The 23,373-nt window shown below is 46.0% G+C and overlaps 1 protein-coding gene across 9 annotated transcripts in view; it reads left to right on the plus strand.

Annotated features, from left to right (window-relative positions):
• Positions 1–23,373, plus strand: part of PSD3 (pleckstrin and Sec7 domain containing 3) — a 133,147-nt gene that overhangs the window by 33,763 nt on the left and 76,011 nt on the right. For 8 of the 9 annotated variants that reach the window (XM_033009252.2, XM_033009255.2, XM_033009247.2 and 5 more), the window contains 5 exons: positions 7,694–7,900; positions 8,005–8,085; positions 11,182–11,294; positions 14,489–14,547; positions 18,252–18,341. In XM_033009252.2, the coding sequence (XP_032865143.1) occupies positions 7,694–7,900; positions 8,005–8,085; positions 11,182–11,294; positions 14,489–14,547; positions 18,252–18,341 (550 nt within the window). The remainder of the gene's footprint in view (positions 1–7,693; positions 7,901–8,004; positions 8,086–11,181; positions 11,295–14,488; positions 14,548–18,251; positions 18,342–23,373) is intronic. The other variant, XM_033009248.2, reaches the window with a different exon arrangement.

Below are 23,373 nucleotides of genomic sequence, written 5' to 3' on the forward strand. Positions count from 1 at the left end.
ATGACACTGGTAGTTGTCCTAGAAGAGCAGATGTGTCAAATGCATCTGCAGCCTGTGAGCAACCAAACGTGCTGGAACCCATTTGCCTGTACATGGCCTACTGCAGCTGTCAGTTGTTGAGCCTCTACTAAGCGCAGTATGCTGGCATGGCTGTGTTAAATCCAGGTAAGGATGAAGTGGCACAATCCGTGGGTAAATTTCTGAAACTGGTGGCGTTTTGGCAGCTGAGGATTTGCCTCTTTATTGCACAGCCTAGTAACTTCAGAAGTGTTAAGCCATACCAATTCCCTGCAGGAAAGTGTCATCATTTTATCAAGGCTCTGGAAATACAGCCTGTGAGTTTGCCTATGCTCTGGATAATGAGGTGCTTGCAACACCAGTTTAGTGAGTGTTTGTAAAAGTGCCTCTAGTTCCTAAATAAACTGTTGTTTTAGGGAAAAAAGGGATGCTGTCTTTTCGCCTCTTCAGTTCACAGCCTCCTCTGAAAATAAACAAAACAAAAATCCAGAGCTGACAGAGACAGGAAAGAAAATGAAAAAAAAAGTGAAGCAACTGATCAGTTCGCTGCACAAAGTGCCTCAGTATAAAGCAGCCGGCAGCTCAGCTTCTAAGCTGGCATCTGTTGGCATATCTCCATTAAAGTCAAAGCCATTTAGGTCAGGAAGCCTTCATTCACCGAAACAGAGGTGTCTCTGCAAGCTCTGAGTTGGTCCCAAAGTGCAGCCTGCCGTCTCATCCATTAGCCAGGACTGGCTGCCAGTCAAGCCTCCCTCCACATCATTGCTGGTTAACTCTCTTCTTCCTTCATTTGTCTGTCTGTTGGGATAGAGAGAGGCAGAGTCAGGCAGCTGGCAGGGCAGCTTAGAGGCACATATAACTTCGTATGTGATGCGGGAGCACCGATGGAGAAGAACAGGGCATGTAGCGTGCGGACTCCTTGCTAGCACAGCTGGGTGAGCTGTGGGTCGGTTGGTGGTTGCTTTTCCTTTATTGCGGAAGTCTGTCTTTTATTATTATTAACTATTATTTCTGAGGACAGGCGGTTCATTTTGCTGCGTGGTTGCAACATAAAGCTCATATGCGATACTATTGCCAGTGCTGAAACACTCCATCTGCACATCTGCTGGGAAGCCTTAACCAAAAGGCATAACCACCCGTATTTTTATGCACCTGCTTGCTCCCTGTCGGGGAGGACCAGCTGCCCTGTTAGTATGCTCTGCCTGGGCCAGTCTCCAAACAGTTAAACTGAGTCCAAGTGTTGGGGGAAGTACTCTGCTGGCTTCCCAGTTTTGCTTCTGTCCTGGAGGACCCTGCAGCAGTCTCGTGGGGAAGTGTCACGCTGCTGCTGAGCATGGGGATGGCTGGCTCTTGACACCTGCAGAGTGCAGGGGGCGGGTGGGCTCAGGGGAGAACGCCTAAGAGCTCCTGAAACACTTAGGGGCTGAATATTTTCTGAGCAAGGTGACAGGTGTGCAGTTCCTTCTTTGGGTCTGGTTCTTGCTCCTGTCTGGGGACAGGTGATCCGGATCCTGAGCGTGGGAGTATCATGATACATAGACTGGTCTCTTGGATATGTCAGTGCATCTGTTGGAAATGTCCATTGTGGGGGCAGCCCTTGGACACCCTCTGTGGCAAGGGTCAGGTTTTTGCTTTCTAAGCATGGGGGCATTAATGTAGTGAGAGTCCCTTTGCGATTGCTAACCCCTGCCACAGAGATGTAAGGAGCCTGAGGTTGAAAGGGAATCAAACCTGAAGTATTTTTAGCAAAACATTTGTACTTCAGGTGGCAACAGGCCAGCATGTCTGTGTAATAAAGGACATGCTGTCTCTCGGAAGGGCTGCAATCCTGTCCCTGTGTGTGGTGGGACTTCTTGTCCTAATGCTGTGATCCTGTAATGATAGCGTTTGCATTTGCTGTAATGCAAGCCTACCAGAAATGGCATTTTCTGAACACTTTAGCTGTCAGCTCCCTACTTATGATCGGCAGGAATTCTTTCAATCAAAAAGAAAAGGCAGATGATTACAGGTAGCAAGAGGTTATTTTTAAGCAGCAACATGCATCTCAGCCCCTGAAATTGACTTTGCATATGCATTTTATTGATAACCAATAGGAGATTACAGGGCTTGTTTGTTTATTTTTTTGCTCCTCTCTGTGTGATGTGACAAAGCTGAGGTACTTTTTAGTGGATCCTTGGTGAGTACTCTGGGTTGTAGAAACCATCCTCCCTTCATGTGTCCTGTCTGATGCCGTGCTCATGAGACACCCACTGAATCGAGTTGCAGTAAAGTGCAGCTGTGTCAGTCCTCAAAGAGGGATCTACTTCAAAGCGTGTCTTTAAAGAGAATCCATACGTAGGACTTCAAAGCTGATTAAACCATTTGAAGTAAAATAGCACAGTGAGTCATCTGCTAGAAAAGGGCATTATTTTTATTTTTAATATTTTTCTCCCCTTCCTACAGTTGTATCTTGGAAGAGCCTTGGAGTTGGAGTTAACTGGAAAGATAAATTGTTGCTTGACGTGATTTGTGCTCGCTCTCTCCTTGCCCCAAAGAAGCCAGTTCAGAGCTGCAGCAAAGCTACAGCAGAGCTGTTCCCAGCCTATCTGTGTGGTTGGTCATTTGTAGCAGGAACTGACTCATCACATCCCACGGCTTCAGGGATTTCTTTGCTTTCTCTGTTGTGGGCTACTCCTTTCAGAGCCAGGCTGCTCAAGTGTGGCTTTTTAGATCCCTTGAAACAAAATTCGGGCTGTGCCACTGATCATTTCTCGTCAAGCTCTGAAATGTAGAAGGGTATCACTGGCTGAACATCCACGGCTCTCTTAAAGGTTCGTGGGGCAGGGATTCGTTCCCTCAGGGCAGGACTTTTTTCAGAGGGAGGTCTGCTTCCCACTGCAGTCTGGGCATCAGAATGCTTCAGCCTTTCTGATGTCCGTGCCACACTGTGAGGTGAGAGCTGCTGCTGAGGGGCTGCTGAACTAGAAATAGAGCATGCTTTTCATATCCAGAGTTGATAGTTACGGTTGAGGGGATGATATTCTCTGTTTCAGAACTGGGAGGAGAAGGCGGCTTGGAGTGAAGGCATTTAAAACAACAGGGCCAGCACAGTGCTGCAGAGGGTGATTATCAGTCCCAGCATGGCTCCCTGGCAGATGCTGTACCCCTGCTGAAAACAACATTTGTTCTCGCCCTAGCTTCAGCATGCCAGAATGCCTCTCCACCCTTCCTTATTTTTAATCACTGCTGCATTTTGCTCTGATGGACTTTGTTGGCAAATGTCTGACTTAGCCTGCCTTGAGGTAAAGCTGATGTTAAAGGCATGCAGATTTATTTGAGAGAAAAAAATGTTTTTTCACCTGTTTCCTTCTCTTCTCTTTTCAAAAAGACCTGGGAAGGTCCCAGCCTTGTCTTATCCAAGCTCCACCTGAAATCAGTGCATCCAGTGCACTCCCTCCAGACATGGATGCCGGATGGATTAGTGTTCCTTGGGGAAGGAGCCCCATGTGCATCCAGGGGAGACTGTGTGCCACACAGTGTGTGCTACATGGCATATGCTATGCTTCGGTCTGGAAAGAACTTCAGGCAGTGGATTGCTGATGTGCCTGGGATGAGGACAGCACTTGGGCTGAGTTGTCACACCCTGCCACTCAGTGTCAATGCTGAACACTATCTCCTTGTTAGTGTCTGGGGTAGTTGCTCTGTGCTGGATCTGAGCTCTTCTCCCATAAAGCAAAATGCTAACGTGCTTTTCTTCCTTGGGACTAAACAGAGAATTTTTTTCCCCATGGATTTGCTAAAAAAGGAAGAACATCCCAAGGTTTAAGGCACCTGAATCTGCAGGTACTCATGCTGAGGTTACCAGTTTGCAGCCTTGTAAACTGTGGGAGTGGACCATTGAGATAGGAGGTGCCTGTATCCTTACCATTACTGGCCTTGCTCTGTTTTTGACTGGAAGTTGCAGCCATAGTTGCAGTGGAGGGTTTCAATTTTGGTGAAGCCCACAATGGAGGACAGGGGGAATAAGTGAATCTAGAATATTCTTAAACAGAGCAAGTGTGCAAAATGCTGAACATGACACAATTTGAGATACCTTGGCATTGGGAGTTAAATCATTGTATACCTGGTTGATAATGGAATAAGTGAAAAAAACCCACTGGGTTTCAGAGTCTGCCTAGCTGTTACGGTGTGTTACAGGAAACCAGTTTTACAGATTTTTCAGTCTGTGTTTCATCTGTGAGTGTGAAGGGGCAGCTGCTGCTGGTAGAAGGTATGGAATTTATCATAGCAGCTGTTTACTGAATTGCTGTACTTTCTGCTGGATATGATGGTCACAGCCTCTGTGCCTTCACTGTGAACCAGGGGATGCTTTGGCAGAAGGAGGGAGGATGTGTCAGAAGTACATTGCTGGGGATAGAAATAAGAAGGTCTGAGAACCTGCTTTCTGGCCACAGCTCATGCACTGTGAGACCAAAGGGGTCTGTGTCTTGTAGTTTCTGTTTTCTGTGCTTTCTGATAGCAGAGATTAATGTAAAAGCCTCTGGATGAAAATCAGCAGCCATTGCTGTACAGGCAATTACCAGTAGTATCGTTACAGTCTCTTTTGATTTTGAATCCAGGATTAGGGGGAATATAATCCATTAAATTTTCAGTTTACTTTTGTCAGTGGAGGTTTCTCATTTTTATGTGATAAAGAGAAAAGCTGCATGAGAAATCCATGTCTAGGCTTGCTCTGCATCACAAAGCCCTTTCTTGGCTCTCTTTAGCTGATTACGCTGCTGTGGACTGTCAGCGTAGAATCTGTAGACTGCAGAAGACAGACCTATTTGCAGCCGTGGTTACTCCTAGCCCTTGATTAGAGTCCATTATAAACACTTTACAGAGGGAGGCAAGTATTACTATCTGCGTTCAGTGGCTGGGGAAACAGGCACAGAAGGAAAATGGTGCATCTAGAAAGACTTGGAGGTAAGAAGATGTATCAGCCTTTCCTCTGAGTAACACCCCTCCGGACTCTGCTAAAATGACCTGTCCAGAAGGCAGCTTGCAGTAATCATGCACAGGGTGTCTGCATTTCTTAAGCCTTCAGTGACGTGGGCACTGAGTCTTCTCACCACCTAAAAAACTTGAGAACCAAAGTCTCACTTTAATGTTAACAATCTGGCATTTTCCCTGAACAGAGGCTTATGTCACAGACAACCTATATTGTTGATTTGATTGCCTTCTTGTACTTATTAAGTAACAAGCTAATTAGCTGTCAGAATAACTGGAGGAAGCATCCCTTATTCTTTGACCTGATACATGTACAGGGACCCCCTGTCAGGATGAAGTTTTAAATCAGGGAGGTTGTAAGATGAGGTTTCTTACACAGCTCTGTCAGCTAGTGTTGGTGAGCAGGGGAAAGACCATGATCTCCTTGCTGGGTGTTCCTCCTTTACATCCCAGCTGCTGCTCCAAGAGTCAAAACAGAAGCTGGGAGCTGCTGTACTGTTTATTTCACTAAGTGGCAGATGCTGGCACTTCCTTTCTTTCTAAACTTACGGTGGTTTGCGGTAATGTTGACTCTCATAGTGCACTGGGTCCTAGCAGGGTGCAGATGTTTCTTGTCAGCTTTGGCCATCTTTCAGGACTATAAATATTGCCTTTAATAAAGAGCAGTGGTGAAACAGGACTGTGATTTATGAGCGAGGCTCTGCTTGCTGGCATGCTTTTCGAAGCAGCATTTGTACATGGAAGGCTCTGTAGATGTGTTAGCTCACCTGGTTATCTTTTCTCTTGTCAGTTGTCAGAGCTGGGAGTTTGGAAACAGTCACGCCTGGTTTGAATGGACAAAGCATTGCTTGGGGTGTATGTCAGAGGACTCTGGAATTTGCTGTCTTCACAGGTTCGGAGTAGACCAAATTTAGAGAATTTCAGACATTCCCATTTGAGGAGGGGCTTTTTTTGTTTTCTAGAGTAGCTGGTGGTCAGTGATGTTGATGTTGTTGGAGTCTTATTTAGAGTATTAATTCCAAACTAGAGCACTGAGCCCCTTTTGTTATAGGACCTTATTATTTATGCTGAAATACATGCAAAATCAAGTCCCCAGTACTTGTAGGAACAAGTTAGATGTCAGTTTTCCCCAGGTACTTGATAGCAAAAGTTGTACCCACAGTGTGGATGTGTGATACTTCTGGTGTTCTAGCAGCACTAGGAGGGTGGAAACAGAGGTGGAACAGGCAAGTCTTCTTCCTGCAGGAGTACTGCATACCTCCTTCTCTTAAACCATGCATAGGAAGAGGGAGAGGGCACAGGTGATGATTTGTGTGGAAGGAGGCATGCAGAATAGCAAAGATTTTTATTTTAAGCTCACATTGTATGAAAATCTCATCTTCAGAGGGTTAATAAATGGCTAGCAGACACTTCAGTCGATGGCTAGATAATTGTTACTGGAGCGCAATGATCGGTTGTTCTGACCGTGGCTTGTCAAGCCCGAAGATTACAGTGCTGTATGAAACCGTGGTATGTTGAAGTGCTGCGTTTAAAATCATCTTTAACTAATTCCACTCATATCTGCCCTGTGCATGACCCCTGCTGATTGTTCATTAGCCCTGTGTAAACGAGGGTTTAGTGTAAAGAATTTCTCTGTATTTTTTTTTAAATAGAAATGCTGTCACGAGCACACACACACACACACATAGAGCTGAGATTTTGCAAGAATTTACATGGCAGTGTTAGAGAAAAGCTTCTCCAAAGTTGAAAGCCTGCCTGTGTGCAGGGGTGTGTGTGTAGGGGTGTGCTTTCTGGTGTGGAGGGCTCTTACCTCATTGAGGGAAGAAGCAAAGCAGGCACACAGCTCAGCCAGAGCTTTCCTACTGTAGTAGGGGTGGGAGGAATCTATAAATGCATGATTTATGTAAAGTGCCCTGTGATTGCGATGCTGAACACCCTGACTTTGAGCAGCTGCTGAGGGAAATTATTGCCACCATGAGGGAACAGGAGGGGAGCAAGCAGTTTTCCAGGCTGTCCTGGGTGGCTTGTGTCTCTCTCCCATTCCCCAAACTGAGTTCCTTGCTCCAAGTTCTGCTTTTTCTAGTGGTGCCTCCCAGTGGGATGCCTGCTGCTCACGGGCGTCACGGAAGCCACTGAGACTTCTGCGGATGTTATTTTAGATTTGGGGAGTTGTATTGTTTCCAGGACAACTGGGTAAGAATGAGGAAGGGACTTGTGCCGAATCAGCTTGGAGCTACTGAATACCCTGGCTTGCTTGCTGTATTTTCCCCTGGAAAATGGCTAATGGCCTACTTTTACAGGGAACCTTTCAAGACAAGCAAGTGATTGGGCTGAAAAATACTAGTGCAAGAAGCAAATGAGGAGCCAGTGTTATCAGGTGCAGCTGTAGGCTGATAATAGCAAACAGCTCTCTGAAGTGAGCACAAGTTGTGGACACTCAGCATAGTCGGAAGGTGAGTGCAGAGCAGAATGTGTTTCTGAGCTGGAAGGTCCATATTTGGGTCTCTGTGTTTAACTCCCTTGACCTCTGATAAACTGCTAAATAAACGTCCCTGTTCTATACAGTTCCTTCAATTAAGTGGAATTTGCTATGTTGTGTAATCTTGCCTCTGTACCATTAATGGTCTTCTATTCTAAGAGGAATTAAATCCTTCTTTAAGCTGTAATGTTATCTTATTTTTCTTTCCATATTCTTCCTGTCTCATAGAAATGCTGAACTGCAGAATATGGTGTTAGACTCCAGTGCTGCCATGGGGAGCAATGAACTTCAGGAGAAAGATGCCACCGGAGACCTTGGCCATGATCTCAGCAATGGCAACAGCAGCAATTTGGAAGCAGCCAGGCGTCTGGCTAAGCGCCTCTACCATCTGGACAGATTCAAACGCTCTGATGTGGCAAAGCATTTGGGTAAAAAGTATGTGCTGATATGAGGCCTTTGGCCATGTTTTTGTTCTTGCTGGTTCTGGAGGGGTTCACTCTTGAATAGTAACCTTTACTTATTTATTTGTTTGGTTAAAGCAACGAATTCAGCAAGCTTGTGGCCGAAGAATACCTTAAGTTTTTTGACTTCACAGGCATGACGCTGGACTACTCTCTCAGGTACATGGCTGTTTGCAGACATTCTGTTCTTGTTTTAGCAAGGGTACTGTTTGCTGTGTTGTCCTGATTGAAGTGGTTTCCTTAAGAGAGTGAAGAGAGGAGAGTAATGCATTTTTGGGACAGAGTTTTTATCCTCTGTTTGGCTTGGTGTGCTGTCATACTACAGAGTGCTATTGGAGTGGTGGCATTTCCTGGAGAGGGAAATCTTTGGGTAGACCTGCTTAGAGACAGTCCTTGATGCGGAGGATATGAGAAAAATGAGCAGTCACTCGGTCAGCAGGGAACACGTAGTCTGCCAGGTGCCTCTGAGGAATGAAGGTGTTGCTTCCAGCTGAGCTGCACAGACTTTTTGACTGACGCCTTTTAGATCTTGCTCTACCTGGCTGTGGTGCCCAAAGCCAGGGCCAGGGTTTGAAGTGGCTCAGCAGCCCCCCTCACCATGTCCCTCTGAGGAACCCAAAAATGTGCAGAACAGCAAAAGCTTCCACATGGAAAATGCTGCTGAGAGTTTGGTAGCTGACAGCGTGGGTGTTTGAAAACCCAGCCCTTTAATTTTCCTTCCTTTTTACACTGGAATCAGGCCTCAACAGTGTTTGTTTTCAGTACATTTTTTCTTAGGAGGCAGAACACCAAGTTTGTGTAGCAGAGACCTGTTAGCATGGTTGCCGGTGTTCTGGTATTTAAAGGGTTTTAAAGTGAGTTTAAATCATCTGGCCGAGGTTACTGAAGTGGGTTACTGGGTTTTTTTGATAATGATACGAAGCCAGGAGGTCCACAGGCACTTGCCAGTCTCCTTGCAAGTGCATTTCCAGGCGGCTGACTCCAGGATACCATGGCAGACTCCAAGGAAAGCCCGGACTCCTGCCTGCTGAAAGCATTGGAAAGGAAATGTGCCTGTGAAAGAGTGAATTGCCTGCTTCTGTGACAGGGGCAGTGGGGCTGAGCTGGAGCACCCGCTCAGCACAGGGCGGGAGCAGCCATGAGAGTGGAAGGTCTGCTGCTCATTCCGGGTTTCAGCAGCCCTGAAGTGTGATGCTAAATATACTGATCTTTTAAATTGTGAAAGCCAACACCTAATTGCATTGTGGCACATATTTAGGAGGTCTCTGCTCCCGGTAGATCTCCTGTTAATATTAATAGTCATGACCTTCTTTAAAATATGCCCTGAGTCGTGTGGGACTTAGACATACCAGGCGTTTGCTGAGGTTTCAGGAGTAGCTGCATCAACTGCTGGCTGCATGACATGAGTGTGCAGCAGAGGCCATGGATGGAGCATCGTCCTGAAGCCTGGGGGAGCAGAGGTGTGCTGCCTCATGCTTGCAGAGAGCAAGAGGTAATGGCCCTGTTGCTGCTGGCTTGCTGACAAGCTATCGTTTGTTAAGCATTTTGGAACCCACGGAGGCAGCCCAGACCCGCATTATCCACAGGACATGAGGAGGGTTTTTCCTTCGTTGTCATGCTCTGCTTCCATACCCTGGACCTATTCCTCCCATGTATCTCCTGAATGCATCTCTCACAGGACTGCAAGAGGGAAGGAGGTGGGATTGCTGCTCCAGCCCCCCTCAGAGTCCATCCTGGTCCTCCCTGTGGGCAGAAGCTCTCCCCCGTGGCCCTCAGCTGCACCGTCATGCTCTGAGAGCAAGGAACCTGCCTTGTTTATTTACCAAATATTGTTTCATCAGTTGCCTCTCTGAGGTGGCTTCCAGGCGGGATAAAGGTGCTGAAGAGGAGGAGAGGTTGTGGGTTGGTGGTGCCTGGCGTGGGCAGGGGGTGTTGCTGGAAAGAGCCTGAGTTGGAGAAGGAGGAGGAAAGATGGCTAGTTGTCAAAATGTCCCATTGGGGCAGGAGATAGGAAGGGGAGAGGAACTCTATGAAGACTGAGTTGTATCTACTTGTGAATCAGGTTATTTGCAATACATTACATGTGAAATTAAGTTATTACTGGGCAGATCACACTCTGTATATGTGAGATCGTTGCAAGTACAACCTGTCTCTGACCTTACATCAAAGAGAAAAAAATAAAGTTTTTTAGTCCAGATTAGAGAGATGTGAATGTTCCAGCAACATATTCCATGCCTCTCAGATCTGGTGTTAGTTTCAGTCTTGTGGGGTATTTTAAAATTGTCTATTAGGTACTCATTTTGCTTTTCTTAGAAGCATTCTGACAAATGAGCGTAGGCTGATGCTGTTGAGGTCATCTGTTGGCTCCAGGATGTGGGGATTTTGGGAAGTGCAGAAGTTCTTTGGCTGCGAGGTGAATTTTTCTAGCAGGAGGGGTAGTGGCATGGTTAAGAGACAGGGTGGTTAAGTACTGGATGAAGAATGGAAGATGTTTGTGTCCCACCTCTTTGCACAGGCTCGCTGGCTGTGTCTAGATCTAGCAAGCGTGCTCAGGTGTGCACTAGCCCTGTGCCCTGGACTGTCATGAGCAGGAACCCAGGAGGGCCAGATTGCTCCTCTCACTGTTGAAGCTCAGTGAGAGATGTTGTGACACTCCTGCCCTCTTCCCCAGTGGTCTTCTGCAGGTCAGATAGTCACACTGCCCTCTGCAAGGTGACTGGTGTGGTCCTGGCTGCTCTGATAGGTGACCTTCTGGAAGGAGGACTGCACGTTTTGTGTGGGCTTTGGGTCTACAGTGCACCTGCTTGACTTCGCTGCCTGGAGTAGCTCCTCTGATTTGGAAGGGAATACTAATGAGTGTAAAGTTAAAAGGTGCATGGGTGACAGACAATTAGAAAAGAACAGAGAACACCCTGGATGTCTGTCATGTATAAACAGCACCTGCTCCAGTTCCTTCTCTAAAGAAAAGAAAAATTTTAGAAATAGAAACAGCTCTTTCAACTGGTCTAATTGCTTATTAGTTTGTGTATTCCATGGCTAAGACCAGTGATAATTTAACTCCTGCTTCATGTACTATAATGTTGGGAATAACTGCACACAGGATGATAGCACATTTTCCTAGAAAGGCTTCTTGAAACCAAATGTCTGGTGTGTACTTATGTACATCTTGCTGTGAATTGTACTTTGTGCTGTGCACTGTGTGAGTCAAAAAGAGGTTTATTACTTTAATTTCACCTTTTTCTGCTCTTCATTTAGGAGTTTCTTTAAAGCCTTTTCACTTGTTGGAGAAACTCAAGAACGAGAGAGAGTTTTAATCCACTTCTCCAGCAGATACTACCAGTGCAATCCAAATACCATTTCTTCTCAAGGTAACTGTTTCATGATACAAAGGTGTTTGGTTGTCTCCCCCTTTCTTCATTCTTGCCTTCAATAGCATGTACAGTGCATGCTTGGGAACTAAAGGCGTGCAACTGCTGTGCCACACTTCAGAGACTGCCTGTGGTGAACATTGAAACCTTCCACATTCTCAGCATATAATTGTGGTAAGGCAGTGAAAAATCTATATTTGTCCCCAGTTAGGAAAGGTGTTTAGGCCTTGTCATGGATTGACCCCAGCCAACAGCTAAGCACCATACAGCTGCACACTCAGTCCTCCTTGCTCCTAGTAGGATGAGGAGGAGGATTGGAAAAAAATGTAAAACTTGTGGGTTGAGATAAGAGTGGTTTGATAACAAAAATAAAATAGTAACAATGACAGTAATAAAATATAATAGTAATAATAATTGTATTGAAAAGGCATATAATAAAAAATATAAATAAACCCCAGGAAAAGACAAGTGATGTGCAATGCATTTGCTGACCATTGTCCAAGCAGTGATCCCCCCCAAGCTAAATCCCCTCCAGTTCCTATACTGAGCGTGACATTCTATGGTATAGAATATCGCTTTGGCTAGTTTGGGTCAGCTGTCCAGGCCATGCTCCCACCCAGCTTCTTGTGCACCTGCTTGCTGGCAGAGCATGGGAAACTGAAAAATCTTTAACTTTAGATAAGCACTACTTAGCAACAACTAAGCCATCAGTGTGTTATCAACATTATTCTCAATCTAAATCCAAAATGCAGTACTCTACCAGCTTCTAGGAAGAAAATTAACTCTATATCAGTGGAAACCAGGACAGGCCTCCTCAGTGTAAATTCGAAGTTGTAGCATCTCCAGATTTGAATGCTGTCAGTTGTGGTTTCTGGTCTCGCTGACTTCCACCATGTGGGGGTACCTGTACTCTTATCTACATGCACGTGGATGAGAATAAATTCCATCTCAGGTGGAAGAGAAGCTGTTAGCTCTCCGTGATTCATTCAGTGCTTGTGTCTCTGCTTGCACTGGCAGCAGGCATGCCAGCTCTTGCCAGTTGTGGGGGTGAATTTTGGGTGCTGTATCTAGACCCTGGCACGGTTTCATCTTGAATAGCTAACCTCAGTTGGAGTGCTGCCTCCTTGCCAATGTTTTCCGTTGTTTTGGAAATGGATAGGGGAAACAAACAAGCACATGGATTGGACCTGAGAAAGTTGGCATTGGAGAAAAGGACGAACTGTCCACTGGCGTAGCTGCTGTGTTCAGCCAGATACGTCAGCAGAGGCAGGCGGCCCTGTGATTGCATTGTCGGCTGATCACAGACTGGGAAAGGAAAGAGGGGGATAAAGAAAGTAAGTGTGGGCTAAGCTGTGCCTTTAGTCTCTAGTGTAAGTGAGAAGGGGCTGCTACACTTGGAGGTACTGCCACACTGCCTTACCCCTTGCTTTGTGAACTGCCCCCATTGCAGTGAGATGATGTTTATCCACTTCGCTCCTGTTCAGCTTTACTGGCTGGTATGCCAGGGAGGGGAATAGGTATCAGTAAGACAGGATATTCTTTCATGCTACCTCTGTCCTCTTCCTAAGGTCTTTCTTGTTTCAAGACACTGCAGGCAGTCAGGTAGAATATAGGGTGTGTCATGTCCAAACTGAAGTAATGACTTGCATGGTGATGTGACAGCATTACTCTAATCCAGTGCGCAGGAGAGACGTTGCCACTTCTGAACCTGAGTAGGCATTTAGATTAAAGTGAGTCCTGCAGACTTTGCGTGGGATTCTACATAATGCTGAGGATGTATTTCTGCTGTCAGCAGTTGAGTGCTACCCTGCAAAAATATGGTAGCTTTTCCTTTCAGTGGAAATCCAGAACTGCATTTGCTTTTCTCTTTTCCCATTTGCTTTTTCCCTCCTCTGGATGCATTTGCAGTTTGGAAATGAGAGGACAGGTTACCCCAGATAAATGCATAGACTTGAACAGGAGCACCACAGCACCAGATTCAAGCTGCTTCAGACTTAATACTGCTAGTGATAATAGTTCTTCTCTCATTTCATGCTCTGCTACAGTTTGGCCACATTGCTTGGGTGCTAAGGACTATACAAATGTTATAAGAAAACATGGTCCTTACCTTGGGAAACATTTTTTTGTAATGGCTTCATCTTGCACAGATTTAAGCCTGTGCTAGTCACACTGAGTGTAGGATACATCTATCCTCATCCCGCATTCCTTCTCCTTCATAGCACGGAGTGTCCTGTGCATAGCCATTATCTGGACTCAGCTACAAAGGTTTTTACGTACATCTCCCTGCAGTGTGTGCCTGTCTCATACATGAATCTGTGTCTTTATGACACCCCTGTGAGAGAAGGGAAGGTGTCACCATGTGTTTATGAACAAGGGAATGGAGAAGATATTTTTCCTAACGTGTTTCTAATGTTTGGAAACTGGCTAGAGGCATTTGGATTTTCATAGGTGATAGGTGGCACCAGGGGCACTATCACCTTCGTCTGGATTTCTGCACAGCCAATATGCTTTGGGTTTTAAAAGGAGTGCCTGGAAAATGAGGACTATGAAATCGGTGTCTGCTTTTGCAAATGGCAGTGTACACTGACTTTCTCAAGTCTGCCACAGTGACTTCAGGAATGAAGCTAGGGATACAGTTGGTCTCTTCTGGCTCGTTGATGGCCTTTGCTACAGGACCATGTTAGAAATCAATGTAGCACTCTTGACCAAATATGGAGCCAAGGCAGCATAAATAGCTGACTGAAGTTCTTCAAAATTCAGTCTAACTGAGCCCTGAATGAGGAGAGGGCCAGCAGAGGAGGAAATTATACCATGTTGTATCCACTCTGCACACAAGAATGTGTGTATTTTACTCTTCCGTTTCTGCTTTGAAATACATGAAGAGGGAGTTGATTTAGGCTGTGGTATTGGTATTAGCGAGCAAAGGGTGACAGCATGGTTTCCTGTCTAGTTTGCCTCATCCTTGGGTGCTACAAAATAGTTTTGACAGTCATTAAAAGATGAAAGAAAGGCTGTTCTGGCTTGGCAGCTGTGGGATGACCTCACTGTTCATTTATTTAATTATGTGTATTTCTTGATAAAACAGATTCTTATTAAGGGAACGGACTCAATTAGGCTATGAGGCTCAGTTTTAGCTGTTCTTAAAGGTCCAGTCGTGTGTTTGCATGTGACTCTGGTTACATCTCTTTCTGCAGATGGAGTTCACTGTCTCACGTGTGCCATGATGCTGCTGAACACAGACCTGCATGGCCACGTGAGTATGCACAGCTTTGTGTAGACTGCTCCTGTCGACACTGTGCTTGGAGGGGGTGGTATTCTGGCAGCAGCATCCCCTTCCTGGTGGCACGCTCCAAAAGAAGACAGCAGACAGACAGCAAACAGTGAGAAGGCTGCACTCCCAGGCTGTAGTCCTAGGCAGGGCTTTCCAGCATGCCCAGATCAGTCATGTGTAAGCCGGCACTGTGCCTGGATTTGCCATAATGTGTCCTTGTCCTTACTCTCCTGTCTTTCTATTGTGCTTCCCATCTTTCCCTGGCTACAGCAGCTGACCCTGTCCAGGAAACTGTTGTTGGGATTGGATTCCCCTTTCCAGTATGTAAAAAGTTTTGGGAAGGCAGAAGAAAGGAGGTGAAGAGGTACTTGGAAAGACACAAAGGGAAGATGATGTTTGCAGGCATCCAGTTGCAGGGGGGATATCTGGTGGAACTCAGCCAGGGTAATGACAGGTGTGCCCAGAGCCAAGAGAGCAGAAGAGGGACATGGGCATCCTGAGTGTTCCCCCACTGCGTATCTCTCACCACGGCGTGCCCAGGGGCAAGTAGTTTTCCAATTTGAGTCCTCTTAGTCACACTGGTATGGGGTGCCAGCAGCCCTGGGACATGTATTTCAGCACCCATTGTGCAATATGCCTGCTATGCATGATATTCCTATGCTGATGGGAGGCTTCCTCTGTCCTGGAGTCAGGATGAAGAGGGGAAAACACAGGAGTATGGCATGATAGCATGCAGGAGCAGTGGCTCCAGCCAGGTGGCTTTAGGGCTTCTCTCTTGCTGAGAGGACTGCCAGGGGCTCTTCCAAGAGGGCCTAATTTGGGAGCTCTTATGCAGCAAGGGTGGAGGGTTGGGCAGCAGGAAATGAAGGCACCCTGGGTCTGTCTCCAAGGGCTACTTGGTCCTTGTGGGTGCAGGTAATGAAGCCAAGGTTTATGTGTACTTCCCCAGGGGTTTTGATGCCCACCACCCATTAATTGAATACCTTTGTCTGAAAATTGTAGAACCGGGAGGGGGAAGGAGGTTGCAAAGAATTTTTTTGTGTGAAGGCTGAGCCTTCCTCAGCTGAGGAGCACATCAGTCCCATGGGAGAGTGAGCAGAGGTACAGGAAGGTGGCCCCACGTGCCCCATGTTCATACACTGTTTCTCTTGAGCACAACTGAGAGCCTGCGCAGGTATCCTGCTCCCCAGAATGATGAGCATCTTGGGGCACCTGCTGTCCAGCCTGGCTGGCCTTGCACTCCAGGGAGGGAAACTAAATGGTTGTGTGTCAGCCTGACAGCATTTCCCATCGCTCCCTGTGATGCTTTAGAGGGCCCTACTATCTTCATTAGGTAGTGGAGTAGATGATCTGGCTCTGACCCATCATTGCTGTTGGTGATTTGCAGCTGAAGCTAGGATGATTCTGGCTGTTGCAGTGTGAAACTTTGGAGCCTTATTGTACTGGTAGTAGTTAGTGTATTGCTATGTGTACACAACTGTAATGTTTGCAAGACTCCTGCATGTGTCCTCAGTCTTTCTCTCCCTCCCTCCCTCTCTCTTTCTCCCTCCTTTCCTCACTCTCTCTCTCTGATTTCCTGTAATTTTGGTCTTCCTGTTATTGCTTTCCATTTTCCACATAGGTGGTAAGTTGGGCATTTTTGACTTGGAATGCAGCCCCTTGCAGATATATACTAATTGCCTGTTTCCTAACAAAGATAATGCTCTGACCCGTCCTTACATGATTCTGCTAGAGCAGGAAGCAAGTGAGTCACAGGGCTTGTCTACACTGAGCTCCATTTGTTGCTGATATACTGATCGTAAGTGTGGACACTTTTATTTCACAATAAGCTCAACTGCTTATAGGGCTTTAGTGCAGCTGTTCTGCCTTCAGTTCACACTTTTCCTTAACTCTTGTAGACAAACTCTTACTTATCCCTTTATTTATCCCTGTCTTGCCACATTTCATTCTCTTTGTAACCAAATCATTTTTGCTAGCTGTGTCTTGGAAATGCATGCTTGTTTCTCTGTGGGGAGGTCATCACTCAGCCTGAGACTTTTAAGGTATCTTTAGACTGCCAGGCACATCTTTTTGAACCTGTGTGGCACTGTGTGGTGATGTTAGCTTTGGTCCTGGAGCAAAACAGCCATTCCTCTGCAATGCTAGTTATCTCAGTGGGTGAAATGAGTCACACTGCTCTTGGTTTTGGTCAGTGCAGGGAAGCTGTGAACTGCTGCATGGAGGAAACAAGCAGAAGCAGGCTGAAGTCTGTTGCAGGGAGGAAGGAAAGCATTTGCAAGTCTGCTAGAACCAGCTTCAGCCTGCATTCGAAGACTGCAATTATGATCTGTGTTCTGCAAGCTTAGCAACCAGAAAGCCAGAGTTACAGGCAGACTGTGTTGTCAGGAGCCTTCCCGGTGCAGGAAGCAGTGCATCATTCCAGTGTCCTCCCTGCCTTCTTTCTGCTGGTCCATGCTGGCCACAGGCTGCAGTATCCTCCTTTGTGTCTAGATGAGGGTGATGGTCAAGGTTTTCTGGTTTTCCATGTCTCCCTGATCATACATTATGGAGGGGGATTAGATGATGTGCAGTCCAAGCTGTCATGTAACTGTAACACTGAGTGACCTGTATTACTGACTGGTGCCCCTCTTTGGGCTCCACTCCAATGTTAATTTGGGCTCTTGCTCCTAACCTAAGTCGCTGTCTGTGCACAGAGCTCTTCCACTGTATTTCTGCAGCCAAGGCATACCCTGACCATGGAGAAGTCATCTTCACCCCCTTCTCCTGCCTGGCAGCAGTGTCATTCCCAAAAGATACCATGGTGATCACAGGTCCCTGTTTTCCCTCTGCCTTTACCATGTTTCACAGCTCATCCCAGGCTGCTTCCCTTTCCTCAGATCTCTCTGGGTACCTTTTTCACCAACTCAGTGTTGTCGTTGCTGCCTGCTCACAAGGCTCCCTGCATGCCGAGTGTGGGACTTCTAGCACCCAGGGGACTGACTACAGATGTCTTCTCTGAGGGGTGATGGAGACTGGGATCCAAGAACATTTAGGGCAGCCTCAAGCCTCCAAATGGACCAGTGAGGGTCCTACATGAACATAGCTGTTCCTTTCCTGTTTGTGGCTCAGTTGGGCAACTTTCAGTCTGAGAATTACAGACAAAAAGAAAAAAGAGAGCAATCCTATGGAAATGTCAAGACAGCCTCAGCCTGTGATTCAGGAAAGGAAGCGGCTGCTCCTGGGCATCTTACTCCAACTCAGGGGAGTTGCTACTGGAAAGGAGCTTTGGAAATCATACGACAAAGGTCTGGAAGGGGCCTCAGTCAGCTTTCTCCTTATGCCTCACAGCAGGATCAAGTAGAGCTTTTCTGTTAGAGGCTGGTAGAGCCTCTGGACACATGGGGATGTAAAGTACCATGCATATACCAAGGAGCTTCATCATTAGCTTCTTCATTACCTTCCAGTATTTAGCTGTTTCTCTTTTCGGATGGGTGTGTGGGACTTGGGCTCCAAGTGCACTTTCTTTTTCTAACTATATTCACAAAAGGATGCCTGTCTCTGAGCAATCTTGGGAATGCCTTCTTAGTGCTGCTTGCCTTGGGCTTAAATGAGAACAGGGAGAAGCAGTTCATCTGGTGTTGCTTATTTATTGTAATTTTGGAAAGCAGCATGAATATGATGCCCTGTTTTTTTGCCATCCCTTCCAGAACATTGGGAAAAAGATGACCTGCCAAGAGTTCATTGCTAACCTCCAAGGGATGAATGATGGCAGAGACTTCCCGAAAGGGCTGTTGAAGGTAAGGAATGAACTGCATGGGTTTTGTTTTTAGTGAGAGGTTGTTCAAAACACAATACCCTGCTTGCATGTTCTGAATATTAATTGTCAAACACGACAACAAATGGGCATGTTTTTCTTCCCAGAACATATATACACTGTTTATTTTGTTTTTTCCCTCTTGCCTTCACTTGATTGCAATTGAGACTCTGCAGTGTGGAGAGGTGAGACAGAACCCCAGTCGGGCCAGCTCCAGTGCTATGTGACTTGTAAGCTTGTGCAGTCATGCTGTCCCAGAGCACTGTCTCCTGATAAAAGCAGACAAAAGCAGCCAGTTGGTTCTGACTATTGAATAAGTAAGGACTAATCCTGAGCTCTGTGTATCTGGAAGGTGTGCTTGTTTTTTTATCCAAGGTGATTTGGTTTTTTCACGTTAGAGCAGGAGATGTAATTTCAGATTAGAATGTGTTGTCTGGCACAGGCTGCTTTGCTTCAGGTTTTGTTCATTAAGTTTGTGCCAGGAGTTAAATCTGAAGAGCAGGGAAAGAGGCTGAGCAGGACAAATCTTGTTTCATTGTCAATAATAATGAGAATGTTTCATTTCTCTTTTGTCTGATTGATGGCATGAAACAGCAGTCTGTTCAAAAGAAGAGAGGAGCGCATACACTAGAGTTCATAATTTTTTTTTTTTTTTGGTAATAGAAATAAAAATGGGAGGTTGCTGCATCTGAGAGCTGACCCAAAGCCTACCGAAGTAAATCAAAAAAATTGCCATCTCTTCTGTGGGTTTTGTCAGACCCATTGTGAAATGTGGATGTACCTGCATAGTTACAAGTGGCAGACTTTCTTTTCTAGTATTGGTAGTTTCTTCAGTTTTTTCGCCTCTCCAGGGAGCTTTTTGTTGGGCCCTCCTACCTCAGTTCTTACTAAGGAGTTAGGAATTTACATTCAACCCCCTTGTTTTTAGATTTAATATCTTTATTTTTAAAATCTGGATACAGAGTATTCATCTGTCAGCAGCGATGGTGTGGGGTTTTTTTTGTTTTTTGTTTTGTTTTGTTTTTTTGTTTGTTGGGGGGGGGTTTGTTTTGTTGGGTTTTTTGTTTGTTTGGTTTGGTTTGGTTTGTTTTCCCAAGGAATCTCGTTTCTATCTGCTATAGAGAGATGTGTTGAGACTAATTTGCAGGCTAGTTACAGCCCTTATTGAATAAATAGGTCTCCAGACTATGTTTAAATAACCTTCCGAGTGTACTGATGAGAGATATCCACTGGTGTTCACCTGCTGTTTATTTTCCTGCTGACAGAATTACACAGTCAGGGCTGTATCTTGGTGTTTAGTGCTGACCTGCTAATGCTAAGGCTACCTGGCTCTTCACCAGCCCACCCAAAGGAAGCACCGGGGCTTGGGATTTTTTGGTTGTAGGTTGGAATAAACCTTGTGTTGGTGTCTTGCCTTGTTTGAGTCTTTCTGCCCTTTTCTGCGTGCTGCCCTGATGTCTGGGGGATAGAGGTAGTGCCCAGCCTCCATCTCTCATCTGACTTGTCTGAAGATTTGCTGATGATTTTCCCCTTGTTGTTTTAATTTATCAGTAGAGGGGGAGTGGAGTGACTGGCAGTAATTGTGCATTTCAGTAGCTACATCACTGTGTCCGCAGCAGCCTCCTTGCCACTAGATATGTGATTACAAAGACTTAGCAGAAATTAAATTTGCATTAGTCTCAATAAATTAAATTCACAGAGCCGTGCTTCAGCACAGCGCCAAAGTGCATATGGTTTGCTGGTGCATTAGCACTGTAGCTGATGAGCCTAAGTGAAGCAGTGATCCATCTCCCCCTGTCCTTCCCAAGTTGCGTGCGAGGAGAAGGACTGTTTCCACAGGGTGGCAGTGTGCCGCTGTGGGACTGATGTTCTCAGCACCCACTGGTGAGTAATCCACACCGGTGGGGAAGCAAATGGGCTCTTCTGCCTCTCCAGTCTCTCTGCATTCCCCTCATGGCTCTTCTGCACCCCTATGTGAAGCTCTGCAACTCTGCTGAGCCCCAGAGCAAAGCTGAGTGGTGCTGGAGGGGAAGGAAGGCGGGGATAGATCTTAGCAAGTGCTCGCATCTTTGCAGGTAGCATTCACCCAGGGTTTGGAAAGCTCTCTGGAGCATTTACCGTGGACCCCAGTTCACAGAGTCAAGGGTGCAAATACTGCTTGTGCTGTCCAGGACAGGCAGCTGACAGGCAGAAATCAAGCATTGCCTGCAGTCAACCCCATCACCTTTAGTACTACTGAATGCAAGGTGTGGCCCTGAGCATTTGTTTTGTCTAGATAGGAAAACAGCCCTTCAAGGGGCAGACATCAACACATGAGGAGGGACACTTCTGTGTTCTGTGTAACTGGCCTCAGAAAACTTCGGACATGAGAGGTGATTGGTCCTTTGTCTTCACTTCCATGAGTGGGCCATCTCTTTGTTTTATTACCTTTTTTTTTTTTTTTTCCCAGCAGTAAGGATGCTTTGGTAAGCACCGTGAGGCCTTCAGGACGTGATTCTCAGTGTGTCAATGATAGTGCTTTGAGAACACAGATTTTACTCTGGCTAGAGATGGAAATGAGAAATGCTAGTATGATCCTGTTCCCCTTGTGTCTTTCTGTCTGTTCATTAACACTGAAAAGAGTTTTGCTTTTGTACATGCATCTGCACAAAGATTCACCTCTCTTTCTTCTTCCTCATTCCTTTTGTTAGATCTGGGATTACTTTTAAATTTGGGACCCATAACTGCAAATATGCCAAACTGTGATTATAAGCATGGTTCTCCCCATGGGATCTGCTTGCAGTATTCATATATTCAGTACTTTGCCAGGCAGGAAGATACATGTACCTTCCCTTTTATTTCATTTTAGCTTCAGTTCAACTGACTGTCACACATCCCATTAATCTGCCATTGGCTACTAGTAAAGACTAGACATGGAGACAGTATCCTGATTTCCAGTTATGTACTGTCGGTGCATGCTGACCGAACAGTGGTAGTTTATACTTACTGCAGAGTTCCTGTGTGCCTTCAGACTGGGACAAATTCTTTGTAAATGAGAACCAGCATGCCAAGCTGTGATTCTCTTCTCTGGTGTAAATCAGGAGCATCTATCTCTGTGGGTCTGGCTGGTGTAGCAGGTAAGTCAGGTCTGTTAAATCCAGGCAGAGTAAGGTTATTGAAACTAAAATTTTTCAAAAGCAAGGAAACTTTTTGAAACTCTGTTCTTTGACTCTGAGCTGTCACACTCTAAGCACACAGATGATTTTATATTATATCAAGGTGGGATCAGGCAATGTGATTCTGAATTTCAGCCTTGATCTTATGCTTTCCTGTAGCAAAGGTCCCTTTGTCCTGATGAATTGAAGCCCTGGAAGGAGTGCTAAATACCAAGAGTTGCAACCACTCATGTTCTAGTTAGTGCAGCAGTACTCTCCTGTGGATGGGTCAGTGCTTGCTCCTAAGACTGGTGGTGAATCACACAGTTACCAGCATTTTCAGGTGGGGACAAGTAATGGGTTTACTGGGACAGAGAGACAAAGGGACCCAGCTGCAGTGCTCATCTCCTTGGAGCAGATGGACCTGACATCCTGGATTAGCTGCTGCAGATGCTTCTGCACCTGATGAGGGAAGCTGGAGAAGAGATGCAGCACCACCAGGAGTGAGAGCAAGCTGAACACATCAGAAACAGTTAAAACAAGTAAGTCCAATGTATGGGTTGTTAGCCTGTGAGAATCACGAACAGACCATTGTTTGCTTATTCCTATTGAAAGGGAGGCCATTGCTAGGGTCTCCCTGCTTGGAAAGGAAACTGAATCAGTCTGGGGCAATGTCAGGAACCTCATGGCTACAGTGTAGGAGCAGTTTGTCTGCAGGCTGATTGCTTCCTCATGTGCTCACATCAGCTTTCATCTGGTGCAGTGATCTTCACTGATAATAGTCTGTGATAACACTTGTGGTAATACAAATTATGTGACCATAACCTTCTTCAAAGCTATGCCTCATGAGATTGTCTGGAATGAGCAGACGATGAGATTGGCTTGGGAATAGCCTAATTTGGCCATGCAATCTTGCTTTGTTTCCTACAGGCAGTGCAGTCAGCACAAAGGAGGCGCTGGTACAGTGCTGGCCACTGTGACTTCATCTTGTCACCCTGTGGCAAGGTGTGTGAGACTGCTGCAGCAAGGTGTCAGTGACAAGGCCTCTCTTAATTAAGGAAAGAAAATGTCTGCTCTGGTCCACAAGAGCCTGCAAGGAGTTACCTCTGAGAAAATGGATCCCTGCTTTTGTTAGGCACCGTCCTGGGAAGGATACTCAGCTCTTAGGCTGTTTGCTAAGTACCACCTGCCCAAATTTTCCTGCATAAGTGCATGTCCCCTGCATCTGCAATGCCCAAGGTGCCTCATTCATGGAGTCCAGGGCATCACGCAACAAGTGATCTGGGCTAACTCTGGTGGCTCTGCTGCCCCATGACATGAACACTGGATGTGAGGGGGTCACACCTAGCTGTGTGTGTTCTGGTGGGAGGTGGTAGCTCTTTGCTAACCCATTGTGCTGTCAGGGAGCTTCTCCATCATGCCGAGGGACCTGGGATGCTCTACGGGGACTTGACTGGAGCCATCCTGGCAGGGACTGCTGATCGAGATAAGGTGCCAGTCCTGCATAAAAGATCTGCTTTTTCTCAAAGGCTGATTTTTGGCCAGACCTTATCTTCTGGAAGAACACTGTAATGAAGTGACCAAATCAAGTGGGAGTTGCTGGTGCTGAACTCCTCTGAAGAACCAGTCCTCCTTAATTTCCTAAATGATCTGAATTCTTGATCAGGATTGCTGGGATATGCAATTTCCTATAAAAGCTGCAAGGTAGGGTTTATCTCATTTTGGTGTCAGTTCCCTGCACTTTAATTAAGGAATTTTTTTTTTATTGACACTGTCTTTCTGTCTCCTCTGTCTTGTTTGTTTGTTTGTTTTTCCCTTTAAAAGCCCTCCAAAGCAAACACTCAATGTAAAGAAAATTACTGGCATCTTGCTTCATCCATT

The sequence above is a fragment of the Tyto alba genome, unplaced genomic scaffold (genome assembly GCF_018691265.1).
Source record: "Tyto alba isolate M040663 unplaced genomic scaffold, T.alba_DEE_v4.0 Super-Scaffold_13, whole genome shotgun sequence".
Taxonomy (NCBI): domain Eukaryota; kingdom Metazoa; phylum Chordata; class Aves; order Strigiformes; family Tytonidae; genus Tyto; species Tyto alba.